General features: G+C 34.8%; 1 protein-coding gene across 1 annotated transcript; it reads left to right on the top strand.

Moving 5' to 3' along the window:
- The first annotated feature begins 5,004 nt into the window (after positions 1–5,004).
- COMMD8 (COMM domain containing 8) lies at positions 5,005–16,760 on the top strand. Its single transcript, XM_039845137.1, has 5 exons — positions 5,005–5,161; positions 8,202–8,357; positions 11,983–12,135; positions 14,598–14,753; positions 15,837–16,760. Exons 1-5 carry the CDS (start codon positions 5,096–5,098, stop codon positions 15,855–15,857), a joined length of 552 nt encoding a protein of 183 aa, XP_039701071.1. The 5' UTR covers positions 5,005–5,095; the 3' UTR covers positions 15,858–16,760.
- The last annotated feature ends 1,518 nt before the right edge of the window (positions 16,761–18,278 follow it).

Genomic DNA, 18,278 nt, shown 5'->3' with positions numbered 1-18,278 from the left:
GCATAAAATCCATTTGCTGTCATGGGCACAAGGCTTTTATAAGAATTACTAAAAATATTTTGAGTGTGTGTACGCCATTAAACCATATTTTACAGATCCTAAAATAGAGAGCTTATATTATCTTTTTATGTGCTCTAAATTTGCATAATTTAATCTATGCTAAAGTCTCTTTGATTAAAAAAACCTTTCTTCACGTAAAAAAGATTAGAATAAAATAGATTTAACAAAAAGTGAATTTATAAAAGTGTCTGTTTCATCTGTGGGTTTTAAAAACTTACTGTCTAGAGCATATATTATAACTTCCACTCATCATTTCTATTACATTCCAATTTTAGTATATGTGCTGTCGAAGTGAGCACGTTCCTTACATTCCAGCACATCAAGTGCGTAACTATAGAAGAAAGTCAAGACACGAGTAGCCCTATCGAATTTTGTTCTAATGACTTTGATGCAATAATCAGAGTCTGGATTGGATCTGACCAGTGGTGGTTTATATCCTGAGAGCTTCAATTTCTTCTTCTGTAAAAGGAAGTGAGATTAGATGCCTTCTGAGGTTATTTTGGCTTCAAACACTGTAATTATTTAAGTTCTAGTTTTGTCTTGCTCTGCTATATAATTTAGTAAAATGCCAACAGAAGATTATCTTAGAAAAATCTACCTGCTTTGCTTTGGATATGAATATTCCTCATAACAGTACATATTAGAAATTTCTTTTTTGTTGGCATCAAGTTTTGATTTAAAATTTGCTCACTTGTGGATATATTGTGACACTGCGTATTATTATCTGTCCTTTTGTTTTATGTGATTCCTTGCAACTAAATTGCTTTGCTCATCCTTTCTGCCTATGGATATTCAACTCATCTTCCAAATCCTGCTTATTCTTTTACCAGGATGACTCCGATCACCCTTGATAGTGAGCTCCCCTCCATCTGAACTAGCTTGGGCCTATCACGCGATCTCTGCTTTTACTTTTGTTTTGTTTTGGAAATTTAAAAAATCTAGAAAAGTATAAAGAACATAAAGCAAATTTACAGTATCCTACCATTCAGAATTAATTGCAGTTACCATTTTGGATTATGTTCCTTCAATCTCTTGTTTCTTTAATAAAATATTATACATATCACTAAAGTCTCTTTCAACACTACTCCAAGTCACATTTCCAGAAGCTGCATGTATGTTGTGTAACCTTCCAGGTCTTTAAAAAAATACATATATATGTGTGTGTGTGTGTGTGTGTGTGTGTGTGTGTGTGTGTGTCAGCATTTTATTTTTAACTAACGTACATTGTGGTGATGGTTATGCAACTGTACAAATTTAGGAACTCTACTAAACTGTACTTGGAGGATTTTATGTTGTGGAAATTACCAAATGATTCAAAAAACAAGTGTAGCACATTTAAAGTGAAAAAGCATTATCACTCAAAATATTCCTTGGGGTGACTGTAATGTGCTATCTTGATTAAGAACCACTGGCTGAAATCCTAAAAGCTCACAGATGTGGAGCCTTTCAGTACAATGATTTAAAAAGGTGGCAACTGAGAAAAGGGAGGTCTTACAGGCACAGAACCTTCATCAGAGAGACTAATTGAGCACTTGACATGCCATTAGAAAAGACTGTCACCCCCCGAGGATATTGTCTAGATTACAATGCTTTATGTCTAAGGTCCAAAATTGCAGTTTACTCAAGGATTTCACTTTAACAGAGCAATTACAGAGCTTTTAAGATGCTGTATTTTTTAGTGCTACACTGAAATAACTGTTATGTCCGATCTCTACTGTGTTAAGTCAAAATGTCTATTTGTTTCAAACATCTCATTAACAGAGAACTCAAATGGATTAAGCTACAAGAATATTTTTGATAAAGAAAACATGGAATAAGGAGGTGTTAAAAGCATTTCTTAATTACAAAGCTCAGAAAGAAAGGCAATAGCCTTTAGTTTATTGCATTCACCAGAATGAAATGAGACATTTATCCAACTGACTTTCTAAGAAACTGTTTTTCTAGGCAGCCAAAATATCTGAGTTTATACAAACAAGATTAAATCCAATACCTCTCAAATCTTTACGAATTAGCTATTCCTAACTTCTTTCAATGTAGTAAAACCAATGCCAATATAACATTTAAAAATTTCTTTTATGGTTATAATAAACTTATTCAAACTTAAAGGCCCTTTCCTCTCAACAATTTATGAACAGGAATAATTTTACATAGATTGCAATGCAAAAATCTAAGCATATCTATATTGCAACATATCTAATTAAGGTGAAGAAATTAGTCAACTTCAAGTCATAAGATAACCTGAAAAGCAAGTTTGAACTGAGAAAACAGATGTGGAACACTACACACAATTTCCTTTAATATAGGATGCCATAAACTCTGAATAATGAATTAACAGCTTTTCTTAATTCCTTGAACATTTGTCAGACATTGTAATTACTGACACTAATGTCAGTTCATGGATAAAAGGAGAGAGCCCCAGAATTTAAGGACAAAGGAAAGTTACTCGTAATTTACTAGTAAGACAACCCACAATGATAGAGAATATAAATTCTCAGAGTAACTCTGTGGAACAGAAGTGTTTCCTAAATCTTGGTCAATGCCTAGGTTTCTGACATCTCTACCTCTCCTGCCTTGCTCACTAGAGTTCGACTACACAACCCTTCGACTATTAGTCTGAATAAGGCAGGTTTTCTCCTACTTCAAGGCCTCTATATTCTACTAGCAACTCTCTTTCCCTAGATGTTTGCTTTAATGTGTCCTTCTCATCCTATATGCCTCAGTATATACTTTTTGGCAAGGTACTCCTTGACCAACATAAATTATGTTTCCACTATCCCTCTCTATTATATCAACCTGTTTCATTTTCTTCAAGATAATTCTCAATAGCTGACATTATCTTAATTACTTATTTGTTCATTATCTGAGGACTCCCTCCCCTTCCACACACACAACTAGAAGGTAAGCTAATATTCTCTGCTTGCAGTCTCACCTAATGCACAGTAGATGTTTAACTAATAATTGTTAAAGAATGAGTGAATGAATGACTCTCCCAAGGCATGGTAGACAAAACTTCCATTTCCTTTCAGCTCAGAATGAAAAAAAATAATCAAATTCCAAAGGAAAGAGCAAATTCTTTCTGGTACGTAGTGCTGCTTGAAAGAAAAATCAGTACCTAATTCTGTGTCCTCTGTCTATGGCCATGCCATGTGAACAAGCTTGATCCTGTCTAATCTCGGAAGCTAAGCAGGATCGGGCCTGGGAGACCACCTAGGAACACCAGGTGCTATAGGCGTAAAAAAAAAAAAAAGGATTGTGAACTGACGAGGTCCTTGCAATCTGTGAGGTCAATCGAGGGTTGCCTCGTCTAAAAAAGTAAAATAATAATAATTTTTTTTCATAATTCTGTGTCCTCTGACTAAATTCCGTGCCCTACTTGCTATGCCTATTTGCATTATTTAGCAATGTCATATGGCCTTAGGTAAGTCTTATTACCTCAGAATCTCTTTCTGTCCTCATTAGGGCCTGTGAAATATATATACTGAGACCACCAGTTCCAAACTCAGACCAGTGATTTTGCAACTACTACCTACACGACCTTGGACAAGGTCGATATTACTTCACCAAGCTTGTTTCCTCATCTTTAAAGTTGGGATAATACCCACCACACAAGGTTGTAGTGAGGATTAATGAAATAAAATATATAAATTGTTTGACATATAGTAGATGCTTGATAAATATTTTTATTCCAACTACTACAATGTATAAAATTTAGTTTTTTTCTTAGGAAACAGACCTTACTTTCTGTAGACTTACTAACAGACATTTATTAGGTAGGAATTTTCCAGATTCTTTATTAACTGTTACTTAGGGAGTTCCTATGCACAAAGACAAAATGTCTCAAGACAATTGTTTCAGTTGGGACAACCAGAGTTGTACATAACTACAAATATTAAGAAGCAGAAAGTGATAAATATTTTAAGTGAGGGACAGCTATGAAAATTCAGAGGGAGACATTGCTTTCACCTCCAAGACACAGTATAGAGAAAGGGTATTTGAGCTAAGCCTTGAAGGATGTCACTAATTAAAAATTCTTCTTGGCAGAGCCCACAGGCTAAAAAATTACTTTCTCCTCTGTGGTATGCTTCATCGCTTTGCACCACTTTAAAACACTTAATTTATATTAGATTGTTAATTCTCGTTTTTGTCTCCTATGTAATATGCATTTCTGGATGGCAGGGACGGTCGTACCACCGCTGAATTCTCCAGCACCTCATTAAAGGAATAGTTGTAATAACTAGAGAAATGACGGAAAGGCTGTTTGAGTTTTAGGTTTAGTCCAACGTTGAGTGTGGCTCTAGAGTCTGACTGATTTTAATTTTAGGCTGTGCCTCTTAGTTTGGGTAAATGACTTTTAGGGTTGACAGATAAAATACAGGGCACCCAGTTAAAATTGAATTTCAGATAAACAGTGAATTATTTTTTTAAGTATGCCCTATGCAATCAATAAGGCACACTTATAATAAGGTTATTTATTGTTTATCTGAAATATCATATTTAACTGAGTGTCCCATATTTTCACTTGCTAAATCTGAAAACCCTAGTAACTTCTTTGATCATATCCGTTTCTTGGAATAAGGATGAAAATAGTACTTTCTTGGATAATCTATATAAAGAATCTCGCGCACGGTAAACCCTCTCAATTCACCTTCTAAATCAGGATTCTTCGGCAAGAGACATGTCAAACCTCCGGGACAATGACTCTGGGTGCACTCCAAACTATGGTTACCCTTTTAGAAGGCCTTATAAAGAGTGCAGGAAAAGTTGAATAGAACTCTGAACAAAGTTATAAACTGCTTTGAGAGATATGCAAATCTGCCTTTAAGGTAATAATACAAGGGTGTTCGATCAATGTTGCACTAGGCGAAAAAGGATCTTAACAGAGAAAGCGGTGGCTGTATTTCTGCGCACGCGCACAAGAGCTCCTGCGGCTCTACGCCCGGTCCCCGCCCCACCAGAGAGAGTCACGTGGGGGACCATCACACTTGAGGAGCGACCGGACCTTGTCATGTGACCCAGGCTCCAGCTTCGTCCAGGGATGGAGCCGGAAGAGGGGACACCCTTGTGGCGGCTGCAGAAGCTTCCAGCCGAGTTGGGCCTGCAGGTGAGGAGAGCGCAGGCGACGGCAGCGCGGGGCGTGGGGCTCTGGACCGCCCGGCGTGCGAGTCAGGCCCTGTCTCCCGAGACGCCTTCGCAGGGCTGGCTCCGGTCGCCCGTGGAGGGAAGGAGGAAGGGGCGTGATTTCGAGTGGCTGGCCCCCGGCTTCCTCTAAAGAGCTGAGGAGGCCGAGACTTGGGGCGCCGCATCTGCACCCTAGCTTGGAGTTACCCCTCTACTCTAGGGGCTTTGCGCGCAGACTCTGCGGGGCCGCGTCCGCTCCCTGGTGGGGTTGACCGGTTAGCTCCGTGGCTTGGCCCGGGACCCAGTGACCCTGGGCTGGAGTGTGGAGCTGCCACATGATCTTTGAAAGCTTACAATGCCAAGTAGGGGGTTTGCAGCTTCTCACATAAGTTTCATTCATTCATCCATCACATACCTCCCGAAAACTCCCTGTGCACCGTCCTAGGTGCTGGGGATACCGTGGTGACCTAGAAAGCATACCCGGCCCCCTGTAGGGCGACAGGAAAANTACCATAAGTACTACCGACAACTGGGCGACTTACTTTGAGTAGGGTGGTCCATGGTGGCCTTTCCCTCAAGAGGTGATATACGTTGGCACCTCCAATCTAATAAGAACTTGGCTTGTGAGGACCTGGAAAAAGCCTCAGTCATTCTTTCAGCCAACTTTTTGTTCAAGTCTACCCTGTGCTAAGTGCCCTGGTGGAATAAGATAAAATAGTAAATGAGATGCAGCCTATGCCCTGGTGGAGCTTGCTGTCTAGTAAGGAAACCAGACTGAGTTCTCCAGTGATGAGCTTGTGGAAGGGGCAGCAACCTAGATTTGAAGGGAGCAAGGGAAGGTTTTCCAGAGCAGGAACATCTTGATTTCTAGGTTGAGTCCTGAAGGATGAGTAGGGACCAGACAGGCCAGAGGGGAGAGAATGTTTTAGGCAGAGGAATAGCAGCTACCAAGGTGAGAAGAAGAAAAGCAGCCTCCCCCATTCCCACCACCCCCACCCTTGGGGGCTTCCAGGACCTGCTATAGCTCTTAGAGGCTGAAAATGGGAGTAATAGGCAGAACTGGGAGACTAGGGCTGGACAAACGAGCAGGAATCAGGTGGCTCCAGTCTTTACGCTATGCTCCTGTGTTTAGCCTTACTACGAAAGGCACTGGCAGTTTATAAAGTATTGTTTTTGGCAGCAGCAACGTTTTAGTGACTTTGAAAGATGAGAGAAATGTGGAGAAAGTAAGTACAAAAAGCAGTTTCCTGACTAAACTGTAAAAGGAAAAAAAAAAAAACAGTGGTTGCTATAAGAGGAAAATCTGACTGAAAAGTGTTCTCAGCAAAAAACTTAGTGTTCCAAATATTAGACGTGAGGGAAATTTGCCAACTCATGAAAGAAAACAATATATGCAGAATTCAGCTTTAGCATTAGCTCTGGGAGCTGTAGTTCTGTTTACCTTCTGACTTAAGACTACTTACTAACACTTTGATTGTAAGTAGTATGTTAATATGTTTACTCCCACCATCTCTATCCCCAAACAATTCAGACCATGTGAAGTTACCCTTGAACATAACTTCTTAACTGGTCTTCTTGCCTCTAGTCTCTATCTTACTCTGAACTCCTTCAGGGTAAGTACTTGTTTTATATCCACAATTCTTGAGAGTTGTGTCTGGCCCAAGGTGGGTTCTTAAATCAGTGTTTGTTGAGGGAAGGAATCAATTAATATACATAAAACTAACTTTATCATTGGGACAGTCATCTGGATCCCAAGCGTTGGAAGGCTGGTCTATAGTGTCAATGATTGACAGCTTTGCTTAAGTCCCAATTCTTTTCCATTTACAGTGGGTGAAGGGTGGGGATGGGTGCTTAGTGTACATAATGTGATAGAGGGGTATGTTGGGTAGCTTTTATAAGTCCCAAAGTTTGACCATCCATCTTCCTTCGTTCCACTTGCAAGGGAAAGTTTGGGCAGGGTAGGAGTGAATTAATTTAATTTCTACCAGGATCAAGAAAGCCATCTTAATTCTCTTCTCCGATTTTACAAATGAGGAAATTCATACAGTGCTTTAGCCATCATTTGGAATGGGGTCATCAGTTGCTCATCTTTGTTCTGATATGTGTGGTGTTATAGAGAAGGAGTTATCACTTAAAATGGAGTGGAATATGATCCAGGGGAATAGAGTTGGAGGACTCGCCGCTTCAACGTGTTTCCAGGTTATTTGGGTTGATTCTTACAAGACGTAAATATCCCCTAAGAAATGTTAGGGCTGACATAGTAGATACTAAGTTAATATGTTAAAGACATGGAATGTAGTAGTAGTAACTGATAATAAATAATAATAAGAAGAATGATAACAATGGCTAGCAATGTTTAAGTGCTCTGTACAAACCAGAGGCACAGAACATTTTAATAACTTTATAAAACTAGCTAAGTAGTGGAACTAGGATTCAGACTAGCCAGTTTCATTCCAAAATACACAATCTTAATTACTATGTTGACTTGTATATGTCTTAGGATTCCTATTGCTGATATTAAGGTAGGATAGAGAAAAAGGAAGGTAAAAAAAAAAAGAATAGAAAGGTACTGAAGGGACCAAAAGAAGTAATATGAATGTTGTGAAAAATGGAAGAAAGGAAAATATAGTTCGTAGATCTATAGTAAAAGACTTTGATCTAAGAGTCATACTTTTATTTTTTATTTTTTGGTTCTTGGTATAAGTACGATGCCTAAGGTCTCCAAGATGAAACTTTTATACTCACCATCTTCCTTTCAGGAACTTTAGAGAAACAACAGTGTATCTATAAAATTATTTTAGCTTCTGCACATGGACAAAATTATAGAAATTTTTTTTTTTTGTAAAGTTCTAACTTTTAATTAATAAGATAATGTTAAAAATAGTTGCATTTCAACCTTAGTTGCTCTTGAAGATAACATGGACTTCTCTCAACAACATTTGTTTGTTTGCTACAGGATGGTAAATCTGTTATATAATTTTACTCATAATTACATTTCTTTTCTTTTTTTTTTTTCTCTCCAGCTTCTTCACAAAATAATTGATGGCATCTGTGGCCGAACTTATCCTCTCTACCAGGATTATCAGAGTGTTTGGGATTCAACAGAATGGGTACATGTTCTAGAAGATATTACCAAGTTTTTCAAAGCTGTAGTTGGTAAAAGTTTATCTGATGAAGAGGTAACTATACTCTACACTTCTTATAGTAGATAATATCTTATAGTAGATAATAAATAATTTAGATATATCTTATGGTAGATAATAAATAATTTAGAGTTCAGATTTTTTATTGAGTTGGTCTTTAGGGCACTATATAATACAAGGGCCATCATTACTAAGTATATATTATATAACAAGAAACACATCATCATTTAAGTAGAAAATTTGTGGAAGTTTGGGTTTTTGTATTTTTTTAAATGTATTTTTTCTTTATGTATTTCAGTTTTGTTTGTTTTAGAAACAAGGCATTACAGATATACCTAAATATCACCAGAGTATGCCATTTTTTTCCTGGAGATCACCACTCAAGAAGTTGGCGTGCATGTTTTATATTCTGTATTGTATGACTTTCATCTTTAAGCAATGTACACAGTTCTTTAAGTTGTTTAAGTGTGTAACATGTATTCATTCTTAATTTTTTAATGCAACATTGTGTTTTAGATTTATGAATATTGATAAATGTAGATCTAGTTTATGTAATTTGATCCCTTATAGTATTTGATGATAGGAATTAATAGGACTTATTTTTCTCTCTCTCTACTGATGAACAGTTAGGTCGTTGCCTCTTTCATTTTTACTAATAGTACCTGCTGCAAATATTTGTGTGTCTTTGAACACACATGGGCCAACTTTTCTAGGATAAACAATTGAAGTGAAATTGCAGGGTCATGGGGTATCGTTCCATTTAATTGCTTTTGTACTTTTGTTAAAAAGCATTTGGACATGCATGCTGTGTAGGATGCCCACTTTTTTAAAAAATGGAGTTATGTATGTTTGTCATTTTGATGTGGGTGATATTCTGGGTATGAGTTCTTTGTTAGATATATATGTATTTTAAATATCTTCTATTTTGTTGCTTGCTTTCTCACTCTCAACGGTGTCTTCTCGTGAACAAAAGTGCTAACTTTTAATCAAGTCCATTTTGTCAATGATTCTTTCCATGGTTAGTGGTATTAATTCTCTGTTTAAGAAATATATGTGCCAAAGTCATGACGATGTTTCTGTATGTTATCTTGTAGAAGCTTGATTGCTTTAGCTGTCACGTTTATGTTACTGACGCACTTTGAATTAATGTTTGTGTATGAAGTAGGGGTCAAATACAGATTTTTCACATTAATTCCACTTGACCTAGCACCATTTATCTAAATGACCATCTTTGCCTCATAGAATAGCCATGCAGCCTATGTTGTAAATCAAGTGACCATATATGGATGATTCTGTATCTGGACTCTTTATTCTACTCTATTAGTCTATTTGTCTATATTTGCCAACAGAATACTGTCTTAATAACTGTAAAATTAAAGCTACATTATATTGTTTTGATATCTAATAGTAGATGACCTTCAACCTTGTACTTCTTAAAGATTGGCTTGATTATTCTAGATCCTCTTCATTTTCATGTATATGCTAAAATGAGCTTGTCAATTTTAGCCAAAAAAAAAAAATTATTGGAATTTTGATAGGAGTGTTAATCAGCTTGGGCTATCATAACAAAATACCGTGGACTAGGTAGCTTAAACAATGGGAATTAATTTCTCACAGTTCTAGAGGTTAGGGCGTCTAAGATCAAGGTGCTAACTGTTTTGGTTCTCTAGTGGGGGCTTTTTTCCCTCACTGCAGATAGTTTTCTTCTTACTGTGTCCTCACATGGCCAGGGGAAAGAGACGGAACAAATTCTGGTATCTCTTATAAGGGTACTGATCCCATCGAGAGAGCCCCACCCTTATGACATCACCTAAACCTAATTACCTCTTAAAGGCCCCATTTCCAAATATCACTTTGGAGGTTAGGGTTTTAACAAAATGAATTTTGAGGGGACATACCTAAGTCCATAGCATGAGTATTGCAATAAATCTCTGGATCATTTGGAGGAGAATTGGCATCAACAATATTGAGCCTTCTTACCTATGAACATGGTATAACCTTCCATTTATTTAGATTAGCTTCAATTTCTCTCTACTATTTTGTAGTCTTCAGAGTAGAGGCCTTGCAAATATTTTGTTAGTTTTATTTCCAAGTAACTGATGTTGCTGATGTTCTTTAATTTTGTTCTCCAATTGTTTATTGCTAGTATGTAGAAATAAAGTTGATTTTTGTATACTTATTCTGTATCCAACATTTTTCTAAATTTATTTATTATATCCAATGGTTTATAAATTTTTAAAAATTTGTATGCAATTATTTTCTTTTTGAATTTTAATACCTTTTATTTCTTTTTCTTCCATTATTGCACTTGTTAATGCCATCAGGACAGTGCTGAAAAATAAGAAAGTAGTGCCTCATTCCTGACCCTAGGGAGAATGTGTTCACTACTTCACTGTTAGTATGTTAACTGTGTGCTTCTATAGATATCCATTATCAGTATAAAGAAGCTTCCTACAGCGTCTACTTTGCTGAGAATTTTTATTATAATGGTTATTGAATTTTATTAAATGCTTATTTCCTGAATGTATTATTTCTCACCTTAGTTAATGGGTCCATTGCATTAATTTTTTAATGTTAAACTAACCTACATTGCCAAAAAAAAAACACACACACACAACCCTGCTTGGTCATGATGTATTATCATTTTTTATGTTTTATTTGACTTGATTTGCCCGTATTTTGCCTAGGACTTTTTTCATCTGAATTTGAGTGATACTGGCCAATGATTTTTCTTTCCTATAGTGTGTTCATCAGGGTATGAAATTTTGTTCTGGTTTCATGGAATGAATTAGGAAGTAAATTTTTCTTTTCCTTTTCTCTGAAAGAGTTTATGCATGGTCGACTTTATTTCTTTTTTCACTTAGTACTGTGTTATCATGTTGCTTAATTTTCAAATATTTGGACTTTTTAAAAAATCAGTTATGATTTAATTACACAGTGGCCCAAAGATTTTGGAGGTATGATTCCAATCCTTTGATTGTGATTTGCTACATGGCTTGGCCTATGGTTCATTTTGGTGAACATTTCACATACAAGTGAAAATAATATATATTCTACAGTTGTTGGGTGTTGTATTCTATGTATAGATTAGGTTAAGTAGAAAGAGTTTTTCAATTCTATGACTTTTTTTGTCCCTATTAGTTACTGAGAGGTATTAGATTAATTTTCATAATCTAATTATGAAAGTAGAATCACTCATTTCTTTTTAGTTGTACCATTTTGCTGCTTTATATATTTTGAAGCTGTTATTAGGTACATACAAGTTTATGATTGTTATAAATTTCTGTTGAGGAAACCTTTTGCCATTCTTCTCTGTTTCTTATAATACTTCTTGCCTTAAAGGCTATACATATTGTCTTATATATTAATATATTGATACCAGCTTTATTTTTTGAGCGGTCTCCAGATGTATTCACTTCCATGCTCTTCATAAGTCAGTGCTTTTCTTTTACTTTCTGTTTTGCAAAAATTTCTTAAACCTCGTGTGCTGATTATACATTCTTATCTTGTTCTTTTCATAGTTACGGAAGTATTTTTTTTTTCTTTTCATTTACTGCCATTTTAAAGGGTATGTGAAAGGAAAGTGGAACTATATATTTATATTTTAAACAGAAAGAGGCTCTTTCACTCATTTTATAACCATTTATTTTTATTTCCATAGATATCTCAGCAATTGAATCAATTGAATTCATTTCATCAAGAAGCTATCATAAAATGCTTGAGAAGTAGGAAAGATGAAATCAAGCAGGCTCTGTTAGAAGAAATTGTTGATATTTCCTCTGCACAGCTACAGGATTTTGACTGGCAGTTAAAGGTGAGGATCTACTTATTTATAAGTATGTATGTTTTTTATTTCAGTTTTTTGAATAGAAAGATTTATTTTTATGATATTATACATATAAAATTTCTTTTATTTGGAAAATACATTGTCCCAAAAAGGTATCAAAGATAATTGAAATTACTTATTTTGCATTAATTGGGTATCAGTACACTACAAATATCCATGTATAATAACTTTATAATGATAATAAATTTAATCAATCATTACATGTCATAAATAGTGGGTCTTATATATTATATATTTGTCTTATATATAATATATATAAGGAAAAATATTTAACATATAATTTTGTCCAGAACTTTCTAGACCTTATAGTCTTCCCCAAATTGATAAATGTGATTCTACTTCCAGGGGAAAATCTATAATATGCTATTAAAACAGCATTTAAAAATGTTTTGAAAAGAGAGTCTTTATCAATAGGGTTCATAAAGAACAATTTTAGGCCAAGTTTCTATCCTCTATAGCGTACCTACACGTAGATGAGGAGAAAAATACATTGTGTTTCTTGATTTTAGCATGGCCCTGAGTAAGGTGTCTCATATTATCTTTGTGGATAAAACAGCGAAAAATGCTGGAAAATAATTCAGTTATATGGGTTCATACCATGGCCCTGAGTAAGGTGTCTCATATTATCTTTGTGGATAAAACAGCGAAAAATGCAGGAAAATAATTCAGTTATATGGGTTCATAACTGGATAAGTAACCAAAACCAGTTGAATTTGTGTTAGCTGGGAAGGAGGTCTCTGTGATTCTGGTCTTGGCCCAGTCTTCTTCAACATTTTTATGAATGTTATGCTTAGCAAATCTGAGGGTGACACAAAACTAGAGAATATTTAAGTTTTAATAAAGTTAAAATTTTAAATTATTTTAAAGCAGATTACAGTGGTGGACCGAATAAAGCAAAATAAACTAAGCCGAGATAACTAAGTAGAAGATTTTTCATTTAAGTAAAGCCAACCATTAATATAAAAGATATGAGAAATTTAGTTATTTTTATTTACCAAAGGGTAGCTTGAGTCAGCAGTATGATCCAGTCTTATGTTTTGTTGGTAGAAATGCTGTTTTTCAAGCAAGAGGTCGTAGTTCTAATGTATTCTGTTTTCAACCATTAAATCTTTTTAGTTAAGGTAATTAGTTTAATAGTCCTTTTAGTTCTGACTGCCAGACTTAGAGATAACTTAAACATATTGGAGCCCAACCAGAAAAGAATGACCAAGAAACTTAAAATCATAGTACATGAAGTTGCTTTGAAACACTTGAGACCATGTACCTGAAGAGGAGACAACCTGATAGAAATGTGAAAATTATCTTTAAAGGACTGAAAGTCACGTGGATGAAGGAATAGATATATGCTCTTTTGCATCAAGGGGTAGGACAAAGGCTAAAGAATATGATTTGCATTAAGATAGGTTTGAATTCAACCTATGGAACTTTTTTTTTTTAACAAATATGAGTATCTGAAAATTATTTTAACCTGTTCTTGAGTTAACACATTCTTTATCATTGGCGGTATTCAAGATGAGCGGAGAAAACACTTATGAGAAATACTGAGGAGAGTTACCTGTAAAATACACAATCTAAAGGTGCTACTTAAAATCTCAGATATGATGAGTCCTGTTTTTTGGTGAGAGAAAAGAAGAGATATGTGAGGATTTGATTCTATAATGTATGTACCACAAGGGAGATCTTTTAAGGTTTGCTGTTAGGGAAGGAGCCCCTTACCATTGCCCAAGAAATTTTCAAGTGGTAACACTCCAAAGATTCAACTATTGTGGGACTGTTCTGGCTCAGATTCCAGGAAAATTGAGTTTCACTTTGCCATCTGCCAATGAAGCTGTGGTGTTTGTTTAAAAAAATATTAGTATCATGAATATTTGGTTCTTCTATTTCCTCTAGGATACTCTCTTTAGACAGAATAGAAAATGAGGTAAATGTGTCAAGTGTTTTTGTTGAGTAGCTCTAATTGCAGATGGCATCTTGATAACAGTTATCAATAGTTAAGTAGAGAGTTAGCTGATCATGATTTAAGCATCTTAATTTCTGAGTTTGCCAGTATTTTTAGTTTTATCTTTGTATGTGGATTTTTATCCTCTTGATATCTTTGTACTTCTTAAGAATTCTCTGTTTCTTGATGCATTGGACCCATTAGCTGCATATGTACTTCCCAGCCATAACTCTGCTCTAGATTTCTGCTTCTGCCACAATGTGCTGACTGGTTGTCTTACTTTCCTAACCTATGTCCTCTCTTTTATTCACTCTCTTTCCAGTCTCTAAACATATGTTGGTTTGGCATGGGTTTAACTTTTTTATTTTTTCCACCTTCCCCTGTACTTTACAGCAAACAGAAGTATTTTTTAAATGTATTGTTCATAGGCTCTGATGCATACTTAATATATTTTAGTACTTATTAATTACTGTTATCTCTTTTTAAACAGCTTGCACTTTCTAGTGACAAGATTGCCACATTACAAATGCCACTTTTAAACCTTCATCTAGATGTAAAAGAAAATGGTGAAATCAAACCATATTCTGTTGAAATGAGTAAAGAAGAGCTGCAGAATTTAATAAATTCCTTGGAAGCAGCTAATAAGGTATTTATTTTAATTTTGTTGTATGATTTAAAATATTTAAGTTTTGATTAATATCATTAGAGCAATGTAAGAAACACTCATAGTTCTCTTTTAACATTTCTTTTGTTCTTGATTTTTATGTCAAGCACAAAAAAATACCTTGTTGATATGTTCTACATCTCTAGTTTTAGATATTAAATTAATTATAACTTGTAATTTTAATTACTTAGTTTTGAGCATAATTTATCAAGTAGTTATAATTGAAAGAATAATAGTGCTGTTCTAATAGCTAGATTTGTTTTGCTCCAGTGCTCATTAATGACAAAAATTAATTTTTTACCTTGGGGCTCTGAAATTAGATGATTCTGAAGAGTTTTTGTGGTTAAAAATAGGATGATTTTGAAGAAAAGAGTTTCTCATTTAACTGGACAATAATAGTACATTTTTTTAGGTGCAAGAAAGAAAATTTGGCTTGTAGTTATTTGACGAAATCAGGTCAAGACAAGATAGAACTAATGAATGACTAAAAGCTTTACCTTTTCATGGGAATGGCTAAATAACAGTAACCATTCCTACTGTTTAATTAATGAGAAAAATAATATTTAAACGGTAGGAACTACTGCTGTGAGGAAGAAATAAAATAATTATCATTGTTACGTATATTCCTTTGTTATCGCTCAGCATTTTCTCTAGCGATGAAGTCTCAGTGATTCACGTCAGTTATTCTTGCCTACCTCTCGTGCCAGTGACTAATCTTCTTGGCTTTTTCTGTTTTAAACCCTGGTGTACCACAGCTTCCCTCCATGTTCTGAAGTTAATCAAATATTCTGGTGCCTCGATGACTGGTCCACGTGCCCAGTAACCATACTGGCTTGCCTTTGAATGGGGCTAAATATCTGAGGGGTGTGTGATAGAGCCTGGTGTAAATGTGAAATGATTCTGAACCATAGATCCTGGCAGGCATGTGCCTGCTATCAGTTACTGTGCAGTGTATTTGTTATCAGTTCTCAAGGCATTTCTTCAGAGATTTCAAAGCATCTCTTTTAGCAGCTATTAGCATCATTCTGGTACAAACTGATTCTTCCTCATGCTTTGTTTTTTAAGGTCGTCCTGCAGTTGAAATAACTGGAAATGATGAATGCCCACATTATCCGATTCCACTGCTACAACTGATATGACAGAGTGAATACTGTGTGTTCAGAAAACCTGTGAGATACTATTAAGCTGAGAAAGCAGCAGTGTTGAGATTAGAAAGATAAAAATTATCAACTTCCCTAAAGAACAGGAAATTACATGGTTGACAGGAAATGCATAGAAAATGAAAGATAAAAGGCTATAATAGTGGTTTATATTTTCGTAATGACTGTTCTGTTTCATTTATTAAATATTTGAAAAATCTTTATAGATATAGAGTTTTATTAAAAACTAAAAATAGGCTCTAAAGTAATGTAAACATACAAAGCACAAATATACTTGAATTTTGCTTAACAAAGTATGTGAATAGCAAGGATGTGTATTATGAATACATATGACTAATTTGTGATATTTAAAAAAAAATCACAGTTAAAGAATGTATAAGCTGCATATGTAACTCAGGAGATTCTGTATCTTTTTCATTTCAAAGGAAAGATTATAATATGTAAAATTTCTTAGAGAAAGAAACTCTTCAGACATGAACAAGAAAAAAATAACTGAATATGTGAACAGTTTTGAGTTATGAATTCTAGAAACTAAAATCTTATACTAGAACATGGGAACAATGCAATAACATGGTTACTTTTGTATTTCTGTATCCAATTGGGAGAGTATGCTCTGATAAAAAGAATATATGTCATTGTGTAGTGTATATATTATTATTCAAATATTAGCTAAGTCTACATATACATGTTCTTTTTTGTTTTAAACTCTTAATATTGAATTTGACAGTTTGGGATGTTAACAACTTTATTGGCAAACAGGTTATTTTAAATTTTAGTTGACTTTAAAAACAAGCATTCTGAACAAATAAAAAATACCATTTTATTTTTATATATTGCTTTATTTCAAATGACTTTCTACATTACATAATAATACATAATTAATTGCTACCTGCTATTTGGAAGCTTCATCGCTCATTAGAGCATCAGACTATTATCTGAGGCATTCAGAGAAGTTATTGCTATTCTCATCATACAGATGATAAGCTTAGGGAGGTTAATAAATACCTGAGTGTGATCTAGTTGGTGCTACTCAAAATGTGTCTGTAGACTAATGCTAGTCTATGAACTGTTTGTTACAGGTTAGTGATTAGATGAGGAGCCTGTGCCAGAATGTTCATCAATGTACTGCTTTCTTCACTGAGAAATTTTGGTTTTGAAAAACAATGTCAACTGAACTAAACAGTGTGCTTAGAGAGGTAGCCGATTTTACCTTCTTGTGCAAGTTCCTAATGTCATTATGGACCAAGAACAGTTTGTAGACCAGCACTTTAAATAGCACTGATCTAGGGTCCTTCTGAATTTCAGTTCTCCATAGAGTATTTCCTCTGAGAAGGAAAAATTCCTGCTCTACTTAGTCCCCTTCTCACCACATTATCCCTACATTAGCATATTTAAACACCATTGAAATCTGACATACTATAAACTGCACATATTTAAAGTATGTAATTTGCTAAGTTTTCACATGCATACCCAGCAAAGCATCACCTCAGTCAAGATGGTGAACTCTTGAAAGCTTCCTGTACCCTCATAATCCCTGATCCTGTGCCCTTTCCCCCCAGATAACCCTTAATCTGCTTCCTGCTGCTAAAGATACAGATTCGGTAACATTTTCAAGAGATTAATATAAAGGGAATCATACAGTATGTACTTTTTATGTATAGATGATCAGGCTTCTTTCAGCGTTATTTTGAATTCATCCATGTTGTTGCATATAGCTATAGTTTATGCCTTTTTATTGTTGCGAAGTATTCTACTGTAGAATTCTACTGTAACTAATTTATTCATCTGTTCTTGGATATTTTGGTGGTTTAAAATTTGGGGCTAGTACAATACACAGAATGCTGTTAACATTCTTGCATATGTGTTTGTATGGACATATGCATATGAATGGAATGAAATGGCTGGATCATCTGGTACATCTTTGTTTATCTTTTCAAGAAATTGCTATACTGTTTTCCAAAGTGATTTTACCACTTTACATTCTATACCATAGTCTCCTTACCAACACTTAGTACAGTCAGTTTTTTTAATTTCAGCTATTCTAATAGGTGTGTAGTGGTATCTCACTGCAGTTTAATAATGACAAATCATTTCATGTGCTTATTTGCCATCTGTATATCTTTGGTGAAGTATCTGTTCAGATATGTTGCCATTTTTAAATTGTATTGTTTTCTTATTGTTGAGTTTTAGGCATTCTTTATATAGTGTGGATACAGTCTTTATCGTATATATACACATCTGTATATATGTATTGTATTTTTTTTTCTGAATCTATAGCTTATCTTTTTTTTCTCTGTAAATAGACTTTATATTTTTAGAACAGTTTTAGATTTACAGAAAAATCGAG

Source organism: Pteropus medius, unplaced genomic scaffold, assembly GCF_902729225.1.
Source record: "Pteropus medius unplaced genomic scaffold, Ma_sr-lr_union100, whole genome shotgun sequence".
Taxonomy (NCBI): Eukaryota; Metazoa; Chordata; class Mammalia; order Chiroptera; family Pteropodidae; genus Pteropus; species Pteropus medius.
The sequence above is the reverse complement of the archived record's forward strand: the minus strand, read 5'-3'. Positions and strand labels throughout refer to the sequence as shown.